The sequence below is a fragment of the Oncorhynchus nerka genome, linkage group LG25 (genome assembly GCF_034236695.1).
Source record: "Oncorhynchus nerka isolate Pitt River linkage group LG25, Oner_Uvic_2.0, whole genome shotgun sequence".
In the NCBI taxonomy this organism is placed as follows: domain Eukaryota; kingdom Metazoa; phylum Chordata; class Actinopteri; order Salmoniformes; family Salmonidae; genus Oncorhynchus; species Oncorhynchus nerka.
The window spans coordinates 21,094,169-21,121,314 of record NC_088420.1 but is presented as its reverse complement, the minus strand read 5'-3'; the positions used below and the strand labels follow the sequence as shown (position 1 = coordinate 21,121,314).

The window sequence follows — 27,146 nt, the reverse complement described above, 5'->3', positions numbered from 1 at the left end:
ATCATTATACAGATGCACCTTGTACTGGGGACAATAAAAGGCCACTTTAAAATGTGCAATTTTGTCACACAACACAATGCCACAGATGTCTCAAGTTTTGAGGGAGTGTGCAATTGGCATGCTGACTGCAGGAATGTCCACCAGAGAATGTAATGTTTATCTCATTACCATAAGCCGCCTCCAACGCCGTTTTAGAGAATTTGGCACTACATCCAACTTGCCTCACAACCACAGACCATGTGTAACCACGCCAGCCCAGGACCTCCATATCCAGCTTCTTCACCTGTGGAATCGTCTGAGACCAGCCATCCGAACAGCTGATGAAACTGTGGGTTTGCACAACCAAGGAATTTCTGCACAAACTGTCAGAAACCGTCTCAGGGAAGCTCATCTGCATGCTTGTCGTCCTCATCAGGGTGTTGACCTGACTGCAGTTCGGCGTCATAACCGACTTCAGTGGGAAAATGCTCACCTTCAATGACCACTGGCACGCTGGAGAAGTGTGCTCTTCATGGATGAATCCCGGTTTCAACTGTACCGGGAAGATGGCAGACAGCATGTATGGTGTCTTGTGGGCGAGCGGTTTGCTGATGTCAACGTTTTGAACCGAGTGCCCCATGGTGGCGGTGGGATTGTGGTATGGGCAGGCATGAGCTACGGACAACGAACACAATTGCAATTTATTGATGGCAAATTTAATGCACAGAGATACCATGACGAGATCCTGAGTCCCATTGTCGTGCCATTCATCCTGCTCCATCGCCTCATGACGCAAGGCTCTGTACACAATTCCTGGAAGTTGAAAATATCCCAGTTCTACCTGCATACTCACCAGACATGTCACCCATTGAGCATGTTTGGGATGCTGTGGATCAATGTGTACAACAGCGCTTTCCAGTTCCCATCAATATCCAGTAACATCGCACATCCATTGAAGAGGAGTGGGACAACATTCCACAGGCCACAATCAACAGCCTGATCAACTCTATGTGAAGGAGATGTGTCATCCTGCATGAGGCAAATGGTGGTCACATAAGATACTGACTGCTTTTCTGATCCACGCCCCTACCTTTTCTTTTGTAATTCCCAGTCATGTGAAATCCATAGATTTCCTTATATGAACAGTAACTCAGTCAAATCTTTGAAAGTCTTGCATGTTGCGTTTTTATATTTTTTTGTTCAGTGTATAATGGGTTCTGTACCATCCACTATTAGGCTTCACATATATAATACATTATGTAACCCATGGTTCATCAAGCTTGTCTGACAAGGCCCAATTAGGGCTGCGTTTACACAGGCAGCCCAATTCTGTTTTTTCCCACTATTTATTATTTTGACCAATCACATTAGATCTTTACGAGTCAGATCTTTTTCAGAGCTGATCTGATTAGTCAAAAGACCAATAAGTGAAAGAAATATGAGAACTGGGCTACCTGTGTAAATGCAGAATATTACCTTCAATATTCTTAAATGCATTTATTAATTTACTCCAAGGTGCACACATTTATTCACATGCACATGCACACAAACACACACACATTCAGGGTGCTTTGATCTTTACCTATAGTCTCATCTCCTGCAGCACTGGAACAGAAATGTTTAGGGACACTAAACGGACCACTCTCAGGTGTGGGAGAACCATGGTCGGGCAACATTGTGTCACAGGACATGGTATTACTAGCACCACCACTAAAACCAGTCACAGTTTCAATGGTGGCAATGCCAATCAAAATGATGAGGACCATTTGGGCGGAGCACATCTGAAAAGCAGGGTGTGTGTCAAAGCATTGTTTCTTAAAATATCTTAACTTCCACAGTGTGGTAATCTTTATATAAAAGTAAAGTACCCACCATGAGTGTATTTGACCCCCAAACCTTGACTAAGGTAGGCTAGGCGACAACAATCAGCTCTACTGTAGAAATTTGAGGATAATTTGTATCCAATCAGTGTTTGATTACTTTATTGTAGACGGGTTGCCTCCCACATTAACAATGTTCCAGTATACTGCCCTAGGTCTGGGATTTCCTGAGACTAACTTTGAGGAGGTTGTAAAATCATATGCAGTGGTACTATTGAGGAAAATGTCAATTAAAGTATGGTGTCCCAGATGCCCACTATCTATGGTCATAACATCTGTCTAGAAAAGACTCCATGCGTTAATAGCCTATGCGGTAAACAGATGACAGTTTACAGACGGCACCAGTGGTTGATTTGGGCCAGAGCTTTCCGGAACACCGTACCGGCACTTCTAATTTTGGGGGAATTACGACCTGGCTCGTCTAAAATAAATAGCCTATTGCTGGCACAGATTCACACGCCTAGGCAGAAAAGGTTGATCAAAGCGGAATGAAGGCGGGATCTTCATTGAATAGCAATGGAGAGTGGGCATTCATTCCCTGATTCTGCTTCGTTCCAATGTATTTGCTGCTAGTCTGTGAATCTGTGGGTGACAGGGGGCTGTTCGAGATTGCACAGATTGTAAATACGCCAGGCTGAAATGGCATGATGCGCTGTTCCAAATGGTCAAATTAGGGTTTGTAAACAGTGGCGGAACATGAGTTTTATACATGGGGTGGCCAGGGGTGGCCAAGGATACTTCAGGGGTTCCATAGACCATGGCAGAAAATTAGTGTGTAATCCTAACCTGGCATCTAAGGAGCATGAATGAATCCTATGATTGCTGATTAGAGGTATAAGTGATATCACTTAACTCAGAGTTCTTCAATGTGGCAGATAATGTAGTCCAAAAGGGTTACTTTACTGTAATTATTTAACATACTATGAATAGTCAGTGTCTCTACCTCGGAACTGCAGCTCAATTTCTTTCGCTCTCACAAAAACACACACAAAAACACAAGAGATTTTGGTCACTCTGTTTTCATGAATATATAATATGGGTCTATTTTCTGAAAATAAAGCTCAAGCACCAAGGAGATAAGATAGCATTTGCATAGTTTATTTACTTTTTTTTTTTTTTTTTTACAAAACACAATTTGACATCCCAGGTATCAAGCAGAAATGGATATTAAAAATAATTTTGGTATCCATCAATATTACAAACTTACAGTATCATATTTATGCTCATATATATTATGTTAACTAATAGCAAAGAAAAGTTTCACAATTTAAATCTGTGTGACATGATACCCTTTGGATTTATAATTTTAGAATGTCAGTGTTTCTTGCTAGTACAGAGTGCAGGTTTTTATCCTAGGTAGATTTAAATACAACATAATTCGAGGTGACTTAACCTGTCATCAACCATTGTTGTCCTAAGGTGGGTTTTAATCAGTTATAAAGCTGAGAATCTTCTCACGCAAGACGCACTGCTGACTGGTGTAACAACAGAAATCTTACAAAGTCGAAATAGCTCATGGGAGACCTCTTTAGAAGGTTCTAGAAACACAAAGTCAAAGACAGTAGACGGTCTGTCCCTTCCACTTTTCTCTCTCCTATCAAGAAGCCACTTGGTTTGATGAACCTCATGTTTGAAGTCCTTTAAATCTGACTCAAAGGTCTGAGCAAAGGCAAACAGAGGCTCCTCATTCAAGAATGTTGTCCTCTTTGGGTTGAGAGACTGGACCCCTTGCATTATCTCGCAATTCTTCTTTGAATAACGCCTCTGCAGCTCAGCTGTGAGACTGTCAAGCACCTGATAAAAGATAGCTCTTTGGAAGCTCTCACCATAACTTTGGTCACTATTTTTCTGTCCTACAGTGCTCATGTAACGGATGTGAAAGGCTAGCTTAGTTAGCGGTGGTGCGCGCTAAATAGCGTTTCAATCGGTGACATCACTTGCTCTGAGACCTTGAAGTAGTGGTTCCCCTTGCTCTGCAAGGGCTGCGGCATTTGTGGAGCGATAGGTAACGACGCTTAGTGGGTGACTGTTGTTGATGTGTGCAGAGGGTCCCTGGTTGGCGCCTGGGTATGGGCGAGGGGATGGTCTATAGTTATACTGTTACACTCATCATCAATGAGTCGTGAAATCTTAAGCTTGTTTTAGGCTGTCTTTTACGCACTGTTTGTACACTTATTTTACAGTGCTCTGAAATCTCTTCAAGCTCTTTCCATAGTTCTCCAAAGTAACCCTCACTTCTGTAGTCCTGTAATGTGTCTGTAAGGGCACCTACTAGATCCACAGCCCTTGTGAGGTCAAGAGAGATTGATTGGAGCATGTCAGAAAGACATTTGGCATCACCAAGCACTTTCCAAAAGGTAACCAAAAGCCCTATGGAATGTAAACCTATCTGAGAAAGAAGGCCCCTTGCTTCCACTGATCTACAGTGGGGCAAAAAGGTATTTAGTCAGCCACCTATTGTGCAAGTTCTCCCACTTAAAAAGATGAGAGAGGCCTGTAATTTTCATCATAGGTACACTTCAACTATGACAGACAAAATGAGAAAAACATTTTTTTAAATTAATTTATTTGCAAATTATGGTGGAAAATAAGTATTTGGTCACCTACAAACAAGCAAGATTTCTGGCTCTCACAGACCTGTAACAACTTCTTTAAGAGGCTCCTCTGTCCTCCACTCGTTACCTGTATTAATGGCACCTGTTTGAACTTGTTATCAGTATAAAGGACACCTGTCCACAACTTCAAACAGTCACACTCCAAACTCCACTATGGCCAAGACCAAAGAGCTGTCAAAGGACACCAGAAACAAAATTGTAGACCTGCACCAGGCTGGGAAGACTGAATCTGCAATAGGTAGGTAGCTTGGTTTGAAGAAATCAACTGTAGGAGCAATTATTAGGAAATGGAAGACATACAAGACCACTGATAATCTCCCTGGATCTGGGGCTCCACGCAAGATCTCACCCCGTGGGGTCAAAATGATCACAAGAACGGTGAGCAAAAATCCCAGAACCACACGGGGGGACCTAGTGAATGACCTGCAGAGAGCTGGGACCAAAGTAACAAAGCCTACCATCAGTAACACACTACGCCGCCAGGGACTCAAATCCTGCAGTGCCAGACGTGTCCCCCTGCTTAAGCCAGTACATGTCCAGGCCCGTCTGAAGTTTGCTAGAGAGCATTTGGATGATCCAGAAGAAGATTGGGAGAATGTCATATGGTCAGATGAAACCAAAATAGAACTTTTTGGTAAAAACTCAACTCGTCGTGTTTGGAGGACAAAGAATGCTGAGTTGCATCCAAAGAACACCATACCTACTGTGACGCACGGGGGTGGAAACATCGTGCTTTGGGGCTGTTTTTCTGCAAAGGGACCAGGACGACTGATCCGTGTAAAGGAAAGAATGAATGGGGCCATGTATCGTGAGATTTTGAGTGAAAACCTCCTTCCATCAGCAAGGGCATTGAAGATGAAACGTGGCTGGGTCTTTCAGCATGACAATGATCCCAAACACACCGCCCGGGCAACGAAGGAGTGGCTTCGTAAGAAGCATTTCAAGGTCCTGGAGTGGCCTAGCCAGTCTCCAGATCTCAACCCCATAGAAAATCTTTGGAGGGATTTGATAGTCCGTGTTGCCCAGCAACAGTCGCAAAAGATCACTGCTCTAGAGGAGATCTGCATGGAAGAATGGGCCAAAATACCAGCAACAGTGTGTGAAAACCTTGCGAAGACTTACAGAAAACGTTTGACCTCTGTCTTTGCCAACAAAATGTATATAACAAAGTATTGAGATAAGTATTTGGTCAATAACAAAAGTTTATTTTCCACCATAATTTGCAAATAAATTCATTAAAAATCCTACAATGTGATTTTCTGGATTTTTTTCCTAATTTTGTCTGTCATAGTTGAAGTGTACCTATGATGAAAATTACAGGCCTATCTCATCTTTTTAAGTGGGAGAACTTGCACAATTGGTGGCTGACTAAATACTTTTTTGCCCCACTGTATCACCACTATTTTCAAGTGTGATATCCTGTAGCACTCTCAGAACTGCTGGAAGCCTGTCCCTCAGATTACGGCATGCCATGTATCTGCATTCCCACCTTACATCCCTAAGTCTCTGTAGTTCCCTGGGCTTCTGTGGACAGCTCTTCCTGAACTGCAAGACACTTGAGATGAACGTATGTCTCACAACTTCTGCCGAAGTCGAAGCCTCTCCTTGTTCGGGCGGTGCTCGGCGTCGCCGGTCTTCTAGCCATCATTGATTAATTTTCCATTGGTTTTGTCTTGTCTTCCTACACACCTGGTTTCAATCCCATTCATTACCTGTTGTGTATTTAACCCTCTGTTTCCCCTCATGTATTCATCAGAGATGGTTTGTTATTCAGTGTTGTGTTGTTTGTATTGGTGCGCGACGGGTACCCGTACCCAGTTTGTTTTGTTACATTTAGTGTTGGAGTTATGTTTAGTTTATTGTTATTAAATAACTCCAATACTGTTTGAGGAATTACATTCCTATATGTTTATTACCCAATTCAATTAATACACTCAGCCCATTTCTAAGGATTTGTAAGAAACTTATTTGCATAAAATGGGCGGAGACCAGTCTCAAAATCAAGCACTAGTGTTTATTCTCGAGATTATTGAACATAATACAATTTACAACAGATTATACACTGAAAATGACGTCATTAGGTTTCAAACTGTCCCGTCCCTCCTCTACTCCGGTACAATGGCAGTATAGTTCTCAAGCCTTCCTACATCGACCCCCACCAGTTTAGATCATTTATGACCAGGGCAAGGACTCCCTGTGTAGATAAGCATTCTAGCCAGTCTGACGATAAGTTCATTCGTTTCTACCAAGGAACAGACAGTCATTGTTCTAATTCATGATTATAATTACACACATTATATTCAGTACTAGGATTAAAATAAAATTCATACATCTATACAGTAACATAATAGTATTCTGATTAGTCAGTCCTGATTGATTTTTTTTGTCACCAAGATGGCATAGCAGTCAGACGTCTTTTGTCCTCGTCTTGTCGTGTCCCGTATATATAAATATTTACAACTTTCTTCACATACCTTTCTATATATATTTTTTTTTTCCCATAAACTCATCTTCAAAACACTCTCCTGCAACCCGCCTCACCAATTTATAGTTAAAAAAAGAAAGTATAATTTACCTCAAATCTGTAATCCTCCATAGAAGCTAACCAGAAGCTAGCCAGAAGCTAGACAGAAGCTAGACAGAAGCTAGCCAGAAGTTAATCCAGAAGCTAGCCAGAAGCTAGCCTGTAGCTAACCAGAAGCTAGTTAGCTTCTTTACTGGCTAATCGTTAGTATTCAGCTAACCACGGTTTGTGGTTTTCTACGGCTGGCCATGCTTTCCACCTGGCTACCCCTACCCCGGTCCACAGCACTGCACCTCCCACAGCAACTTGCCCAAGCCTTCCCTATTTCTCCTTCTCCCAAATCCAGTCAGCTGATATTCTGAAAGAGCTGCAAAATCTGGACCCCCTACAAATCAGCCGGGCTAGACAATCTGGACCCTTTCTTTCTCAAATCATCTGCCGAAATTGTTGCCAGCCCTATTACTAGCCTGTTCAACCTCTCGTGTCGTCTGAGATTCCCAAAGATTGGAAAGCAACTGCGGCCATCCCCCTCTTCAGGGGGACTCAAACTGCTACAGACCTATATCTATCCTACCCTGCCTTTCTAAGGTCTTCGAAAGCCAAGTCAACAAACATATTACCGACCATTTCGAATCTCACCATACCTTCTCTGCTATGCAATCTGGTTTCAGAGCTGGTCATGGGTGCACCTCAGCCACGCTCAAGGTCCTAAACGATATCTTAACCGCCATCGATAAGAAACATTACTGTGCAGCCGTATTCATTGATCTGGCCAAGGCTTTCGACTCTGTCAATCACCACATCCTCATCGGCAGACTCAACATCCTTGGTTTCTCAAATGTTTGCCTCGCATGGTTCACCAACTACTTCTCTGAAAGAGTTCAGTGTGTCAAATCGGAGGGTCTGCTGTCCGGACCTCTGGCAGTCTATGGGGGTGCCACAGGGTTAAATTCTTGGACCGACTCTCTTCTCTGTATACATCAATGATGTCGCTCTTGCTGCTGGTGAGTCTCTGATCCACCTCTACGCAGACCACACCATTCTGTATACTTCTGGCCCTTCTTTGGACACTGTGTTAACAACCCTCCAGGCAAGCTTCAATGCGGCAGGGTAGCCTAGTGGTTAGAGCGTTGGACTAGTAACCGAAAGGTTGCAAGTTCGAATCCCCAAGGTACAAATCTGTCGTTCTGCCCCTGAACAGGCAGTTAACCCACTGTTCCTAGGCCGTCATTGAAAATAAGAATTTGTTCTTAACTGACTTGCCTAGTAAAATAAAGGTAAAATAAAAAAATAAAAAAATACAACTCTCCTTCCATGGCCTCCAATTGCTCTTAAATAGAAGTAAAACTAAATGCATGCTCTTCAACCGATCACTGCCTGCACCTGCCCGCCTATCCAACATCACTACTCTGGACGGCTCTGACTTAGAATACGTGGACAACTACTAATACCTAGGTGTCTGGTTAGACTGTAAACTCTCCTTCCAGACCCACAAACATCTCCAATCCAAAGTTAATTCTAGAATTGGCTTCCTATTTCGCAAAAAAGCATCCTTCACTCATGCTGCCAAACATCCCCTTGTAAAACTGACCATCCTACCAATCCTCGACTTCGGCGATGTCATTTATAAAATAGCCTCCAATACCCTACTCAACAAATTGGATGCAGTCTATCACAGTGCCATCCGTTTTGTCACCAAAGCCCCATATATTACCCACCATTGCGACCTGTACGCTCTCGTTGGCTGGCCCTCGCTTCATACTCATCGCCAAACCCACTGCCTCCATGTCATCTACAAGACCCTGCTAGGTAAAGTCCCCCCTTATCTCAGCTCGCTGGTCACCATAGCATCATCAACCTGTAGCACACGCTCCAGCAGGTATATCTCTCTAGTCACCCCCAAAACCAATTCTTTCTTTGGCTGCCTCTCCTTCCAGTTCCCTGCTGCCAATGACTGGAACAAACTACAAAAATCTCTGAAACTGGAAACACTTATCTCCCTCACTAGCTTTAAGCACCAACTGTCAGAGCAGCTCACAGATTACTGTACCTGTACATAGCCCACCTATAATTTAGCCCAAACAACTACCTCTTTGTATTTATTTTTATTTATTTTGCTCCTTTGCACCCCATTATTTTTATTTCTACTTTGCACATTCTTCCACTGCAAATCTACCATTCCAGTGTTTTACTTGCTATATTGTATTTACTTTGCCACCATGGCATTTTTTTGCCTTTACCTCCCTTAGGAGGACTAAAATGCAGCGTGGTTAGTGTTCAACATCTTTAATATAGACGATAAACGAGAACACTACAAAATACAAAACAATAAATGTGAAAACCGAAACAATCCTAACTGGTGCAATGGCACAAAGACAGAAGACAACCACCCACAAAGTACCCACAGAATATGGCTGCCTAAATATGGTTCCCAATCAGAGACAACGATAGACAGTTGCCTCTAATTGAGAACCAATCTAGGCAACCATAGACATACAAACTACCTAGAAAGGCAACAGCCCCATAAACATACAAAAACCCCTAGACCAGGTAAAAACATAAATCACCCATGTCACACCCTGACCTAACCAAAATAATAAAGAAAACAAAGATAACTAAGGCCAGGGCGTGACAGTAACCCCCCACCCCCCCCAACGGTGCGGACTCCTGACCGCACACCTAAATCCATAGGGGAGGGTCTGGGTGGGCGTCTGTCCACGGTCGCGGCTCTGGCGTAGCTGGGGTAGCTCAGCACTGAGGGGTAGCTTAGGCTGGTTGACGGCTCTGGCAGCTTCTGGCTGACTGACGGCTCTGGCGGATCCTGGCTGACTGGCAGCTCTGGCGGATCCTGGCTGACTGGCGGCTCTGGCGGATCCTGGCTGACTGGCGGCTCTGGCGGATCCTGGCTGACTGGCGGCTCTGGCGGATCCTGGCTGACTGGCGGCTCTGGCGGATCCTGGCTGACTGGCGGACCCTGGCTGACTGGCGGCTCTGGCGGACCCTGGCTGACTGGCGGCTCTGGCGGACCCTGGCTGACTGGCGGCTCTGGCGGACCCTGGCTGACGGACCCTGGCTGACTGGCAGCTCTGGCGGATCCTGGCTGACTGGCTGCTCCTGGCTGCTCCTGGCTGACTGGCGGCTCCTGGCTGACTGGCGGATCCTGGCTGACTGGCGGATCCTGGCTGACTGGCGGATCCTGGCTGACTGGCGGCTCTGGCGTCTCCTGGCTGACTGGCGGCTCCGGCGTCTCCTTGCAGACTGGCGGCTCCGGCGTCTCCTTGCAGACTGGCGGCTCTGGCGTCTCCTTGCAGACTGGCGGATCCGGCGTCTCCTTGCAGACTGGCGGATCCGGCGTCTCCTTGCAGACTGGCGGCTCCGGCGTCTCCTTGCAGACTGGCGGCTCCGGCGTCTCCTTGCAGGCTGGAGACTCCGGCAGCTCTGGACAGGCGGGAGACTCCGGCAGCTCTGGACAGGCGGGAGACTCCGGCAGCTCTGGACAGGCGGGAGACTCCGGCAGCTCTGGACAGGCGGGAGACTCCGGCAGCTCTGGACAGGCGGGAGACTCCGGCAGCTATGGACAGGCGGGAGACTCTAGCAGCTCTGGACAGGCGAAGCGCACTGTAGGCCTGGTACGGGTTGCCGGCACTGGTGGTACTGGGCCGAGGACACACACCTCAGGGCGAGTGAGGGGAGGAGAAACAGGAAGTACTGGGCTCTGGGCACGCACAGGAAGCCTGGTGCGGGGGGCTGCCACCGGAGGGCTGGTACGTGTAGGTGGCACCGGATAGACCGGACCATGCAGGTGCACTGGAGCTCTTGAGCACCGAGCCTGCCCAACCTTACCTGGCTCGATGCCCACTCTAGCCCGGCCGATACGAGGAGCTGGAATGTACCGCACTGGGCTATGCACCCGCACTGGAGGCACCGTGCACTCCACAGCATAACACGGTGCCTGCCCGGTCCCTCTCGCTCTCCGGTAAGCACAGGAAGTTGGTGCAGGTCTCCTACCTGGCTTCGCCATACTCCCTGTGTTGCCCCCCCCCCCCAATACATTCTTGGGGCTGTCTCTCGGGCTTCCTACCGAGCCGCCGTGCTCGTTTCTCCAACTCCATTCTCCTGTAACCCTCCTCGCACTGCTCCAGCGAATCCCAGGCGGGCTCCGGCACTCTCCCTCCATCTCTTCCCAATTTGTATAGTCCAGATTCTGCTCCCATGTCCAGAAATCCTGACATTGCTGCCTCTCCTGCTCCTGCCCACGCTGCTTGGTCCTGTTGTGGTGGATAGTTCTGTAACGGTTTTCTTCCGTTGAAGGAGAGGACCAAAATGCAGCGTGGTTAGTGTTCAACATCTTTAATATAGACGATAAACGAGAACACTACAAAATACAAAACCATACATGTCAAAACCGAAACAGTCCTATCTGGTGCAATGACACAAAGACAGAAGACAACCACCCACAAAGTACCCACATAATATGGCTGCCCAAATATGCTTCCAAATCAGAGACAACAATAGACAGCTTCCTCTAATTGAGAACCAATCTAGGCAACCATAGACATACAAACTACCTAGAAAGGGGACAGCCCCATAAACATACAAAAACCCCTAGACCAGCCAAAACACATAAATCCCCGATGTCACACCCTGACCGAACCAAAATAATAAAGAAAACAAAGATAACTAAGGCCAGGGCATGACACTTGTTTCTACTGTATTATTGACTGTATGTTTGTTTTACTCCATGTGTAACTCTGTGTCATGGTATGTGTCGAACTACTTTGTTTTATCTTGGCCAGGTCGCAATTGTAAATGAGAACTTGTTCTCAACTTGCCAACCTTGTTAAATAAAGGTGAAATAAATAAAATAAATAAATAAATTGAAATGTATACATAGTCATTATTAATAAAAAAATCCCTTAACAATTACATTCAGTTTGATTCTCCTGTGCCTGACTTCCCTGTCACCTATACACACGACTCTGACAGTACGAGCCAGATACAAAGTTATAAAGCTTCTGCAGGAGAGCAAAAAAGTTAACTGCCTCGGGCACTGATTTTACAGCATCGACAAGAACCAAATTCAAACAATGTTCATTGCAGTGCACATAAAATGCAAATCTTGCACTGTTTTTAATCTGTGCAGACACACCTGAATGCTTTCCGCTCATGACGGATGCACCGTCATAGCCTTGCCCCACAAGATTATTTCTGTAGTCCAGACCATGTTTTTCAAGGCAATCAATTATCATTTTTGTGAGACCTGCTGCATATAAGCTTTCAGCTGACTGAAAGTGAAAAGCTTTCGTGGATGGCCCCGTTGTAATAGTACCTCACAACTGAAGACATTTGCTTTTTTTTCAATTTTTCTTTGGTTTCATCTGCAATTACACTAAAAACGTAACTTTCTTTTACTACTCTTATTATTTAACTTTGTACTATCTCAGCTCTCAAGAATTCCGTTCTGGATTTGGTGGCTTGAGTACTTAGCATTGCCACATGCATGAATCTTTTTCTCTATGAGAGGGTCATGCTTTGCTATTTCTTCTAAGATTGTCAAAAAAATTACCCTTGTGCAAGTCAGACTCTCGATTACCTCTGCGCTATATTTTGAGTGGCAGTTAATGGGAGCACATCTGCAATTGTTTGTATGTAAATACAGTTTTCCTCCACTTTTTCCAGTCCTCATTTATGACATCTAACATTGAAGAGTTGCTGATAATAGCCCTTTTATGCTGATTCCAAGCATACATCGCATTGATATGATGCTCTGCCTTCGAATGGAGCTTACAAGGGACATACAAGTGTCTTATATCGGTTAAAAGCTTAAAGTCTTGTTCCTCTAACTGCATTATCCGATTTACAATAGGCTTTATAGCGAAAGCATGCCATGCGATTGTTTGAGGACGGCGCCCCACATCAAAATATTTCAACTAGCACAGGCTTCATAAAATCTCAAATAGCGATTAAATATTCACTTTTTGAAAATCTTCCTCTGATGTGCAATCCAAAGGGTGCAACATGTATGGTAATTTTGTTAGATAAAAATCCTTCTTTATATCCCAAAAAGTATGTTTAGTTGGCGCCATCGATTTGAGTAATCCACTCGTTCAACATGCAGAGAAAGGAATCGAAAAAGCTACTGCTAAACTCTATTACAAGCTGAAGCTAGACTTCAATTCTGAACTGGGCATGTGACTGACTGCCTGGTGGATGCTCTGAACTGGTGGTGGTAGACTGGGTCCTTGTGAAGTCTGACTACACTGACTGACTAGCCTCAGGCAGGGAGCTGCTCTGGGGTCCGGTGGTGATGCAAGGGCTTGGGTCTGCTTGCACCTGATCTGCCGGTTTGTGCTTCTTTAAAAATAAGTCTGATATCTCTTCCTTTATTGTCATGTTTAATTGACCCTATGCAAAAATAAGACAGTCTATGGTTACATCTAAGCATCCAATTATCCACATGTTAGTCCAAACTCAATCTTAATTACAAATCTCCATTATCATAACTGTACATTAAAATCAACTACCAGCCTTAGTTATTAGTCAGATCATGGCTAGCCCTACTCTGCAGTAAGTAACTTAGCTAGCTATAATTTCTTAGCGTGTTTGCTATCACAAATCTGAAAATTGTGGTAATCTTGAGAGTAACGTTAACAGATTGATAACAATTCTGCATTTAACTGAGTTAATGGATTTCAAATTGCTGAATGTTAACTTGCTGAACACTGACAACTGTAGCCTACTAGTTCCCCCACATATGCTTAACACCCTGGCTGTCCTACAATTAAGCTAGATGCCTCAATCTCACACAAATTATCAAGGAACCTTCCAGGTACAACCCCAAATTCGTAAACATGGGCACCTTCATAGATATCATCCAAATCACCAAATTTGGTAGATTAATTCCAATTCCTATTTCTTACATATAGTGGGGCAAAAAAGTATTTAGTCAGCCACCAATTGTGCAAGTTCTCCCACTTAAAAAGATGAGAGGCCCGTCTGAAGTTTGCTAGAGAGCATTTGGATGATCCAGAAGAAGATTGGGAGAATGTCATATGGTCAGATGAAACCAAAATAGAACTTTTTGGTAAAAACTCAACTTGTCGTGTTTGGAGGACAAAGAATGCTGAGTTGCATCCAAAGAACACCATACCTACTGTGAAGCACGGGGGTGGAAACATCATGCTTTGGGGCTGTTTTTCTGAAAAGGGACCAGGACGACTGATCCGTGTAAAGGAAAGAATGAATGGGGCCATGTATCGTGAGATACATCAGCAAGGGCATTGAAGATGAAACGTGGCTGGGTCTTTCAGCATGACAATGATCCCAAACACACCGCCCGGGCAACGAAGGAGTGGCTTCGTAAGAAGCATTTCAAGGTCCTGGAGTGGCCTTGCCTGTCTCCAGATCTCAACCCCATAGAAAATCTTTGGAGGGAGTTGAAAGTCCGTGTTGTCCAGCAACAGCCGCAAAAGATCACTGCTCTAGAGGAGATCTGCATGGAGGAATGGGCCAAAATACTAGCAACAGTGTGTGAAAACCCTGTGAAGACTTACAGAAAACGTTTGACCAAATAGGGTATATAACAAAGTATTGATAAACTTTTGTTCTTGACCAAATACTTATTTTCCACCATAATTTGCAAATAAATTCATTAAAAATCCTACAATGTGATTTAAAAAAAAAAAATTCTCATTTTGTGCCCCACTGTATCTGACTGATCTGACCTTGACATTCCACAGTTCCTGAAATAGTTCCACAAACAGGTGTAAGTAGCCAAGTGTGATCCCACTTCTGACACTAGTGTAATGAATTCAAATAAAATGTTACTCTTCACATGCTTCATAAACAACAGGTGTAGACTAACAGTGAAATGCTTACTTACGGGTCCTTTGTCAAAAATGCAGAGAAAGAAAATAGAGAAATAATGGAAACGTTGTAATAGTAATAATAAATACACAATTGCCCTCTAATTAGACCTCTGCTGTTTTCAACCAGGATCTCAGCGATCACTGCCTCATTGACTGTGTCCGTTATGGGTCCGCAGTCAAACGACCACCCCCCATCACTGTCAAACACGTCTGCGAGCAGGCCTTTCTAATTGACCTGGCCCGGGTATCCTGGAAGGATATTGACCTCATCCCGTCAGTAGAGAATGCCTGGTTGTTCTTTAAATGTGCTTTCCTCGCCATCTTAAATAAGCATGGCCCTTTCAAAAAATGTAGAACTAAGAACAGATATAGCCCTTGGTTCACGCCAGACTTGACTGCCCTTGACCAGCACAAAAACATCCTGTGGCGTACTGCACTAGCATCGAATAGCCCCCGCGATATGAAACTTTTCAGGGCAGTCAGGAACCAATATACACAGTCAGTTAAAACCTGTTGTGACTAGGGGGCAGTATTTTCATTTTTGAAAAAAAAACATTCCTGTAGTAAACTGGATATTTTTTCAGGACAAGATGCTAGAATATGCAGATAATTGACAGGTTAGGATATAAAACACTCTAAAGTTTCCAAAACTGTAAAAATATTGTCTGTGAGTAGAACAGAACTGATGTTGCAGGTGAAAGCCTGAGAAAAATCCAATCCGGAAGTGCCCCATGTTTTGAAAGCGCTGCGTTCCAATGAGTCCCTATTGAGCAGTGAATGGGCTATCAACCAGATGACTCTTTCTCTATATTCCCGAAGGTGTCTACAGCATTGTGACGTAGTTTTACGCATTTATGTTGAAGAATAGCCGTAAGCTGCTACATTGTGCAAGTGGTCACCTGATGCTACCAGAGAGATTCTCGCGTAAAATACAGAGGTAGCCATTACTCTAATCGGTCCTACTGAAAAACGAATTGTCCCGATGGATATATTATCGAATAGATATTTGAAAAACACCTTGAGGATTGTTTATAAACCATGTTTGCCATGTTTCTGTCGATATTATGGAGCTAATTTGGAATATTTTTCGTCGTTTTCGTGACTGCAATTTCCGGCCGATTTCTCAGCCAAACGTGAAGAACAAACGGAGCTATTTCGCCTACAAAAATAATATTTTTGGAAAAAAGGAACATTTGCTATCTAACTGGGAGTCTCGTGAGTGAAAACATCCGAAGCTCATCAAAGGTAAACGATTTAATTTGATTGCTTTTCTGATTTCCGTGACCAAGTTACCTGCTGCTAGCTGGACAAAATGCTATGCTAGGCTATCGATAAACTTACACAAATGCTTGTCTAGCTTTGGCTGTAAAGCATATTTTGAAATTCTGAGATGACAGGGTGATTAACAAAAGTCTAAGCTGTGTCTCAATATATTTCATTTTTGATTTTCATGAATAGGAATATTTTCTAGGGATATTTATGTCCGTTGCATTATGCTAATTAGTGTCAGGCAATGATTACACTCCCACATGCGGGATGGGGAGTCACTAGAGGTTTTAAGAAAGCAAAGGCTAGCTTTTTCAAACAGAAATTTCCATCCTGCAGCACTAATTCCAAAAAGTTTTGAGACACTGTAAAGTCCATGGAGAATAAGAGCACCTCCTCCCAGCTGCCCACTGCACTGAGGCTAGGAAACACTGTCACCACCAATAAATCCACGATAATCGAGAATTTCAATAATCATTTCTCTACGGCTGGCCATGCTTTCCACCTGTCTACCCTGACCTCGGCCAACAGCTCTGCACCCCTGGCCCAAGCCCCCCGCTTCTCCTTCACCCAAATCCAGACAGCTGATGTTCTGATAAAGCTGCAAAATCTGTATCCCTACAAATCAGCTGGGCTAGACAATCTGGACCCTCTCTTCCTAAAATTATCCGCTGCCATTGTTGCAACCCTTATTACTAGTCTGTTCAACCTCTCGTATCGTCTGAGTTTCCTGAAGATTGGAAAGCGGCCACAGTCATCCCCCTCTTCAAAGGGGGAGACACTCTAGACCCAAATTGTTACAGACCTATATCCATCCTGCCCTGCCTTTCTAAAGTCTTCGAAAGCCAAGTGAAGGAACAGATCACCGACCATTTCGAATCCCACCGTACCTTTTCCGCTATGCAATCTGGATTCTGGGCTGGTCACGGGTCCAAAACGATATCATTATCGCCATCGATAAATACCGTACTGTGCAGCCGTCTTCATCGACCTGGACAAGGCTTTCGACTCTGTCAATCAGCTCATTCTTATCGGCAGACTCAACAGCCTTGGTTTCTCTAATGACTGACTCGCCTGGTTCACCAACTACTTCTCAGATAGAGTTCAATGTGTCAAATCGGAGGGCCTGTTGTCCGGACCTCTGGCTGTCTCTATGGGGGTGCCACAGGATTCAATTCTCGGGCCGACTCTTTTCCCTGTATATATCAATGATGTCGCTCTTGCTGCGGGTGATTCTCTGATGCACCTCTATGCAGATGACACCCTTCTATATACATCGGGCCCTTCTTTGGACACTTAACAAACCTCCAAACGAGCTTCAACACCATACAACACACCTTCCGTGGCCTCCAACTGCTCTTAAATGCTAGTAAAATTAAATGCATACTCTTCAACCGATCGCTGCACTTACCCGCCTGCCCGACTAGCATCACTACGCTGGACGGTTCTGACTTCGACTCACATTAAGCATCTCCAATCCAAAATTAAATCTGGAATCGGCTTCCTATTTCGCAACAAAGCCTCCTTCACTCATGCAGCCAAACATACCCTGGTAAAACTGACTATCCTACCGATCCTTGACTTCGGTGATGTCATTTACAAAATAGCCTCAAACACTCTACTCAGCAAATTGGATGCAGTCCATCACAGTGCCATCCGTTTTGTTACCAAAGCCCCATATAGTACAACCTACCACTGCGACCTGTATGCTCCCGTTGGCTGGTCCTCGCTTCATATTCGTCGCCAAACCCACTGGCACCAGGTCATCTATAAGTCTTTGCTAGGTAAAGCTCCGCCTTATCTCAGCTCACTGGTCACCATAGCAACAACCACTCGTAGCACACGCTCCAGCAGGTATATTTCACTGGTCATTCCCAAAGCCAACACCTTGTTGGGCACCTTGCTGCAAATGACTAGAATGATTTGCAAAAATCACTTAAGTTGGAGACTATAATCTCCCTCACTAACTTTAAGCGTCAGCTGTCAGAGCAGCTTACCGATCGCTGCAGCTGTACACAGCCCATCTGTAAATAGCCCATCCAACCAACTACGAACCTAATCCCCATTTTTGTATTTCTGCTCTTTTGCACACCAGTATTTCTTCTTGCACATCCTCATCTGCACATCTATCACTCCATGGTAAATTGCTAAATTGTAATTACTTCACCACTATGGCCTATTTATTGCCTTACCTCCTTCATTCATTTGCACACATTGTATACAGATTTTTTTATTGTTTTATTGACTGTACTTTTGTTTATCCCATATCCCTCTGTTGTTTTTGTCGCACTGCTTTGCTTTATCTTGGCCAGGTCGCAATTGTAAATGAGAACATGTAAATGAGAACTTCTCAACTGGCCTACCTGGTGAAATATTAGACTGCACTCTGTCTACCTCAGCCTACTGGTATCAAATTTATCAAATGTATTTATAAAGCCCTTCTTACATTAGCTGAAGTCACAACGTGCTGTACAGAAACCCAGCCTAAAACCCCAAACAGCAAGCAATTCAGGTGTAGAAGCACGGTGGCTAGGAAAAACTCCCTAGAAAGGCCAGAAGCTAGAAGGAAACCTAGAGAGGAACCAGGCTATGAGGGGTGGCCAGTCCTCTTCTGGCTGTGCCAGGTGGAGATTATAACAGAACATGGCCAAGATGTTCAAATGTTCATAGATGACCAGCAGGGTCAAATAATAATAATCACAGTGGTTGTCGAGGGTGCAACAGGTCAGCACCTCAGGAATAAATGCACCTCGGGACACACTGTGGCCCCATCCGACAATACCCCCGTACAGGGCCAAACAGGCAGGATATAACCCAACCCACTTTGCCAAAGCACAGCCCCCACACCACAAGAGGGATATCTTCAACCACCAACTTACCATCCTGAGACAAGGCCAAGTATAGCCCACAAAGATCTCCGCCACAGCACAACCCAAGGGGGGGCACCAACCCGGGCAGGAATATCACATCAGTGACTCAACCCACTCAAGTGACGCACCCCTCCTAGGGGCGGCATGGAAGAGCACCAGTAAGCCAGTGACTCAGCACCCGTAACAGGGTTCGAGACAGAGAATCCCAGTGGAGAGTGGGGAACCGGCCAGGCAGACAGCAAGGGCGGTTCATTGCTCCAGAGCCTTTCTGTTCACCTTCACACTCTTGGGCCAGACTACACTCAATTATAGGACCTACTGAAGAGATGAGTCTTCAATAAAGACTTACAGGTTGAGACCGAGTCTGCGTCTCTCACATGGGTAGGCAGACCATTCCATAAAAATGGAGCCCTATAGGAGAAAGCCCTGCCTCCAGCTGTTTGATTAGAAATTCTAGGGACAGTAAGGAGGCCTGCAGGAATCTTGAATAGAACCAAAAATGAATTTTTTTTTTTTTTTTTTACTAAACATTCATATACGCATGTATTACTAGCACATATGTAAACATATGTAAACAATGTTAGGTTAAATTGGGAACCGATCTCTCTTATCTCTCTTATCTGATTAACTGTCTGTTAATGGAGCCAAAGGTCTAACAATAACTTACACAGACACTTACGTATAAGTTGTTCAGGAAACCTAAACCTGATGCTAAACATTAAAACTTACTTCATATATGATGCTTACGCCAATTGCGAAAAGAGCTCGTGGAAATATTCTCTCTTCTGTATGTTCTTCTTATTCATCTGTATCTTGCAAGCAATGTTATAATTCTCACTTCCTCGTCCTCAATTTAAAACCGTCAAAATAAATGCTTCTTTCAACAAGGGGCTACTGCCAGTAGCGAATGACAATTTGGGGTGTCCAGTGCCACCCCGGACACACCTCTGGCTCCGCCCCTGTTTGTAAGCTCATGATAAGTAATGGAAATTAGTTTAATAATTGGTGTTAATATAATTTATGAAAGCACACCATTGAATATGATCAATCAATAAAAATAAAAACATATCAGGCATTATAGGAATGACCCTTCAGTACATGCCTGTGGTGCTGCATGTGTGCCATTGTGAGTGGGCCGTTGCCCGAGGAGAGAGAGTGCAACATTTCAGCAGCAGGTATGAAATAATGACTGAGACTAACAACTTGCTGTGCATAGAGCTCCCTGAAACACGAATAGTTGCAACACAATTTCACACTCAATTCGTGGAAATATGTACACAAAGTTTTTCAGCAGTTTTTGTGTGTTTTTGTGGAGCCTACATTACACAATTTGCTTCAATTAATACAAGGCTCCACTTCTTTGTTTACATTACACCAGTTCTTTCATAATGCATTTTACATGAGGCTATTTCGAGTTTTATGAGGGTTGCCAGATTGGAGACAGACATATCATTATTTTAATTTTTTGGTATCCATAAAGGTATTTAATTGGGGAATGGGGATACACATGCTCACCTTGTTTGTATTCATGTTATAGCCAACTTTTACTTTTGTATTAATTATTTTGTATAAAATATTTGTGTTTATTTACATCCTATGGGGTTTAAGATAAAGGGAACAGTGGTATAGGGGAGTATGAAATGAAAAAAAATCCTTGATTCTAGGCCGTAGAAAATCCTACATCCATCTCATTAGATCAGAACAGGATATGTGAAGTGAGCACTAATGGCCATTGCCATGAAAGCTTAGTAGACGCAGACGCAGTAGGCCTATAATGCTGGCTTATTCTTTGTTACAATAGCCTAAGTATATAAAATGACTGACACGGCTGTAATAATCATCATGAAACGACCTTGGAAGTGCCATAAGTGTCAGCCAACATAATTAATTATTTTACATTAACTGATTTATTGAATGAAGGGATAATTTTATAAAGACAAAAGTACTTGGTAGGGGTGGCAACCATCCTCCAGGAGAGCTACAGGGCTGGATCAAAAGCCAAGCCTGCACACCCAGAAGCTCTCCAGGGGCAGCAGGGTACCCTAGTGGTTAGAGCGTTGGACTAGTAACCGGAAGGTTACAAGTTCAAACCCCCGAGCTGACAAGGTACTAATCTGTCGTTCTGCCCCTGAACAGGCAGTTAACCCACTGTTCCTAGGCCGTCATTGAAAATAAGAATTTGTTCTTAACTGACTTGCCTAGTTAAATAAAGGTAAAAATAAATAAAGATGTTCTATGTGGGGGGCTAATTGCCTTGATCAACGGCACAACGGCAGTAGATGGTAAGTCAACATGGGATCAGACACAGCAGCTTTCCAGTGTCAATAATGCTTACTTTTTCATGTATGCCAATATTAATAGTCATGAAAATTTGGTTAAAAGTCATGGAGAAGTAAACACTCAGAGGTCATACTTGAGTAAAAGTAAAGATATCTCAATAGAAAATTACTCAAGCATTTGTGAATTTCAGTGAACATAGTCTAATGGACTGACTTGGAAAAAGACAGCTCCTGCACTTATTCCATCCCAAGTCAAGGACTGGGTGGCACTGGGAGACAGTCAGCGACAGTACATTACACAGTGGTGTAAAGTATTTAGGTTAAAAAAAAGTTTAAAGTACTACTTAAGTCGTTTTTTTGGGGTATCCGTACTTTACTTTTTAAATTTGACAACTTTTACTTTACTACATTCCCAATGAAAATAATGTACTTTTTACTTCATATTTTTTCCCTGACACCCAAAAGTACTCTTTATATTTTGAATGCTTATTAGCAGGACAGGAAAATGGTCTAATTCACACACTAATCAAGAGAACACCCTTGGTCTTCCCTACTGCCTCTGATCTAGTGAACTCACCAAACACAAATACTTAATTTTCCCCTGGCTATCTGTACATTTAAAAAGCAAGAAAATGGTTCCTTATGGTTGGCTTAATATAAGAAACTTGAACTTATTTATACTTTTGATACTTAAGTACATTTCAAACTAAATACTTTGACTTTTACTCAAGGTGGATTTTACTGGGAGTCTTTCACTTGTACTTGAGTAATTTTCTATTGAGGTATCTTTACTTTTACTCAAGTATGACAATTGGGTACTTTTTCCAGGCTGATAATGGAATGAAAAACGGAAAAACTGAATTGAAGAAAATTGTTTTATTTCTTACCTTGTTTAAGGAAGGAGTATCGTACCTTGCCAACGCAACTGAAAATGGAATGCCAATAAGGAAGTATGCCAAAGAGCTGTGCAAACAGACATGACATTTCAAAATCGTAGTAGATAGAAATTCCGGGTCAAATCACCAAAGTTGGTAGATGAATTTCAATTGCTATTTCTTACATATTTGACAGATCTGACCTTGACATTCCACAGTTCCTGAAATAGTTCCACAAACAGGTGTAAGTAGCCAAGTGTGATCCCACTTCTGACACTAGTGTAATGAATTCAAATAAAATGTTACTCTTCACATGCTTCATAAACAACAGGTGTAGACTAACAGTGAAATGCTTACTTACGGGCCCTTTGTCAAAAATGCAGAGATAAAGAAAATAGATAAATAATGGAAACGTGGTAATAGTAATAATAAATACACAATGAGTAACGATAACTTGGCTATATACACGTGATACCAGTACAGGGTCAATGTTCAAGGGTATGAGTTAATTGAGGTAGATACACTACTAAAGTATGTGGACACCTGCACGTCGAACATCTCATTCCAAAATCATGGGCATTAATATGGAGTTGGTCCACCCCTTTGCAGCTATAACAGCCTTCACTCTTCTGGGAAGGTTTTTCCACTTGATGTTGGAACATTGCTGCGGGGACTTGTTTCCATTCAGCCACAAGAGCATTAGTGAGGTCGAGCACTGATGTTGGGAAATTAGGCCTGGCTCGCAGTCGGCGTTCCAATTCATCCCAAAGGTGTTCGATTGAGTTGAGGTCAGGGCTCTGTGCAGGCCAGTCAAGTTCTTCCACAACGATCTCGACAAACCATTTCTGTATGGATCTCGCTTTGTGTACAAGTGTTTGCGGCCTCGTTTAAATCTAAAGCAAGAGGAACTGCAATTTTGATAAGTAGACACATCCCCTTTTGTGTCAGCAACACCATGTCTGCTCCCTCAGGCAGGTTTGTTTTGGTGCAGGGGCATATTTATTCAGTCTTGGACCCTATTGAATATTTATGCTCCTAACTTCGACGACCATATGTTTATTCCTTCAGGTTGCTCAAGCCCCACCAGAATGGCTACTGGCTGGTGGAGATTTAAATCTTTGTTCAGATACAGTTCTTGATTGTTCTTCCGATAAACCCTCCCCTCTTACCAAAGCTGCCAAACTCACCATGTCATTCTTGAAGGATCTACATATACTAGACGTCTGGAGACAGATGCACCCACAGGATAGGAACTACTCTTTTTATTCCCACCCACACAACACACACGCATAGATAGCAAAAGTTATCAACCCAACTGTTTCATAGAGTGTTATATACCGATTATCTCCCCAGATTGCTTAGTGACCATTCTCCTCTGGTATTAGCAATCTCCATTCCTACCAAGCCTGTATAGATGGAGACTAAATTCTACACTCCCCAAGCAACCTGCATTCGTCAAAGAGCAGATCAATATTTTTACTTTGACAAATAAATCCTCTGGTCCTGACAGTTTCATTCTTTGGGACACATTAAACGTCTCTGATGGGAAAGGCTCATTGACTGGACTAAAGGGTTGAAAAGAAAACACTGTGCCTAACTGAATGACCTTAAATCTGAAGTCTTTGAGCTAGAGAAAACCTACCAAAGGTGCCAGACTAAAGACCTATACAGGCTTTTGGTAAATAAATAACTGAAATATAATGCTCTGAACACGTATCAAGCTGAGAGGGGCATTACTAAATCAAAACAGCGTTACTATGAACTTGGAGAGAAAGCAAACAGTGTTGGCATGGCAACTGAAAGCAGAGGAATGTAAGAGGACAATTAATGCTATAGAAACTCTCACTAATGAGATTTTTTGACCCTACTGAAATGAGTGATACTTTTAAGAAATACTACAAGGTCCCCTATACTTCAAATCAAAATCAAATCAAATGTACTTATATAGCCCCTTACATCAGCTGATATCTCAAAGTGCTATACAGAAACCCAGCCTAAAACCCCAAACAGCAAGCAATACAGGTGTAGAAGCATGGTGGCTAGGAAAAACTCCCTAGAAAGGCCAAAACCTAGGAAGAAACCTAGAGAGGAACCAGGCTATGAGGGGTGGCCAGTCCTCTTCTGGCTGCCGGGTGGAGATTATAACAGAACATGGCAAAGATGTTCAAATGTTCATAAATGACCAGCATGGTCAAGTAATAATAATCACAATAGTTGTCGAGGGTGCAGCAAGTCAGCACCTCAGGAGTAAATGTCAGTTGGCTACTTCCCAATCAAGCAATGATCTATCAGAGATCAACTCTTCTCTCCTTGCTCAACCTCCCTTGCCTGTCAGAGGAAGACAGAGCGCACATGAGTGAACAGTTCTCAGTCCCTGAATTGTTGGAGGACATTAAATCTTTACCTTCTAATAAATCTCCTGGCTTCCCTCCAGAGTTCTATAAAGTACTCAAGTGGCTGTTGGTCCCCTACCTTATGGAGGTACTTTAAAAAGCCGGGGAGGACAACTGCTTTCCAGAGTCTTTCACTCAAACTGTGATTACAGTAATTCACAAGAAAGGGGAAACCCCGCTAAAGTGTGCTTCCTATCGACCAATCTCTCTCCTTAAAACAGATTGTAAACTGGTCACCAAGATGCTATCTAAGAAACTGGAGTCATGCCTCCCCCTGTTGGTCAAGCCAGATCTTACTGGATCCATAATTAATAGATTGTCCTCCAATAATCTCAGAAGGTTCTTTGATATATTTCACAGAAAAACAAAATAGCTAGTGTCGCAGTCTCCCTCAACGCTGAAAAGGTCTTTGATGGGGTCGAATGGTCACATCTCTTCACGTTTTGGAAAAGTATGGTTTAGGCACCGTGTTTGTAAACTTGATGAAATCTCTCAAATCTCCTAAAACTAGTATTGCTACGAATGGGATTACTTCCTCTTTCCTTCTCTTTAGGGGGAACAGATATAGTTGCCCTTTTAGCCCCCACCTCTTCACCCTTGCCATCGTATTGTTGGCGGAGGCCGTTAGAACGGGCCCTGACATACAGTGCATTCGGGAAGTATTCAGACCCCTTGACCTTTTCAAAATGTTGTTACATTACAGCCTTATTCTACAATTGATTAAATAAAAGGTCTTCCTCACTCTACACACAATACCCCATAATGACAAAGTGAAAACAGGTTGACATTTTTGCACATTTATGAAAAATAAGTATCATATTTACGTAAGTATTCAGACCCTTTGCTATGAGACTAATTTGAGCTCAGGTGTGTAATGTTTCCATTGATCACCCTTGAGGTGTTTCTGCAACTTGATTGGAGTCCACCTGTGATAAATTCAATTGATTGGACATGATTTGGAAAGGAACAGACCTGTCGATTTAAGGTCCCACAGTTGACAGTGCATGTCAGAGCAAAAACCCATCCATGAGGTTGAAGGAATTGTCCGTAGCGCTCTGAGACAGGATTGTTTTCAGGGCACAGATCTGGGGAAGGGTACCAAAAAATGTCTGCAGTATTGAAGGATCATGCTGTGGGGATGTTTTCAGCAGCAGGAACTGGGAGACTAATCAGGATCGAGGGAAAGATTAACGGAGCAAAGGACAGAGATCCTTGATGAAAACCTGCTCCAGAGCGCTCAGGAACTCAGACTTGGGCGAAGGTTCACCTTCCAACAGGACAACGACCCTAATCACACAGCCAAGACAACGCAGGAGTGGCTTCGGGACAAGTCTCTGAATGTCCTTGAGTGGCCCAGCCAGAGCCCGGACTTGAACCTGATCGAACATCTCTGGAGAGACCTGAAAATTGCTGTGCAGCGACTCTCCCCATCCAACCTGACAGAGCTTGTGAGGGTCTGCAGAGAAGAATGAGAGAAATTCCCCAAATAGGGCTGTGCCTAGCTTGTAGCGTCATACTCAAGAAGACTCGAGGCTGTAATCACTGCCAAAGGGGCTTCAACATAGTACTGAGTAAAGGGTCTGAATACTTATGTAAATTATATATTTCAGTTTTGTTATTTTAATAAGTTTGCAAAAAATTCTAAAAGGCTGTTTTTGCTTTGTCATTGTGGGGTATTGTGTTTAGATGAGTGATTATTTGTTTATATATTTATACATATACACACACACACACACACACACACACACATTTTAGAATAAGGCTGTAATGCAACAATATGTCAAGGGGCCTGAATACTTTCCAAATGCACAGTACATGGCTTTGAGGTGGGCCCCCATACCCATAAGTTAACGCTTTTTGAGGACGACCTGATCTTATTTATAACAAACCCAGAACATCCACTCTCACTTATAGAACCTATTACAGTATTTTAGTTCTTTCTCTGGATATAAGGTCAATTTTGATTCAAATCTTACGGTTGTCTGTCTTTGACCATCATACCATTAAGCATCAGTTGCCTTTTAGACGGTCGCCTATGGGCTTCATATAGTTGGGTAGAATGGTGGATGGTAACCTGAAGAACCTCTAAACGCAATCTGGCTGGCTTGTTGCAAAAGTTGGAGGGTGACCTGTGTAAATGAATGGACTTGGCTCTCTCTCTCTAATGGGTCAAATTAAAATGAATATCCTGCCCAGAATTCTATATTTGTTTCAATCTCTCCCCATCCCTGTATCCGCAGCATTCTTTTCCTCTCTCGACAAGCTGACCAGACAGTTTGTGGCACGGCAAAACTCCTAGGGTTAGCCTGGACAAACTGACCCTTGATTACAGTCAAGGGGGCTTAAACCTCCCTAATTTCAGAATATGTTACTAGGCTGCGCAGTCTAGATTTCTGGCTCAGAGGATTGACAATGGTCCTTCGCTCTCATGGTTGAACTTTGAAAAGTTTGAGGTACATGAGGACACTGGGGCACTGAGACATGAAATCTATTTTTTTAATAAACTGTCACAGACACTTTAATTATACATTCTGTCCTGGTGCAAACTGCATGAGCTGTTCAGACAAGAGGGATTTTGTTCCCTTAAACCCCTTTAT

At 43.4% G+C, this 27,146-nt stretch overlaps 1 protein-coding gene across 4 annotated transcripts in view; it reads right to left on the bottom strand.

The window, feature by feature from the left end:
* LOC135564510 (putative ferric-chelate reductase 1) overlaps positions 1–22,484 on the bottom strand; it is a 37,456-nt gene extending 14,972 nt beyond the window's left edge. Inside the window, exons 1-2 of one of the 4 annotated variants that reach the window (XM_065009666.1) lie at positions 22,169–22,484; positions 1,562–1,760 (exon numbers count right to left, since the gene is read on the bottom strand). In XM_065009666.1, the coding sequence (XP_064865738.1) occupies positions 1,562–1,760 (199 nt within the window). In that variant the 5' untranslated portion in view covers positions 22,169–22,484. The remainder of the gene's footprint in view (positions 1–1,561; positions 1,761–22,168) is intronic. The other 3 variants (XM_065009665.1, XM_065009663.1, XM_065009664.1) reach the window with 3 other exon arrangements.
* Between the last annotated feature and the right edge of the window lie 4,662 nt (positions 22,485–27,146).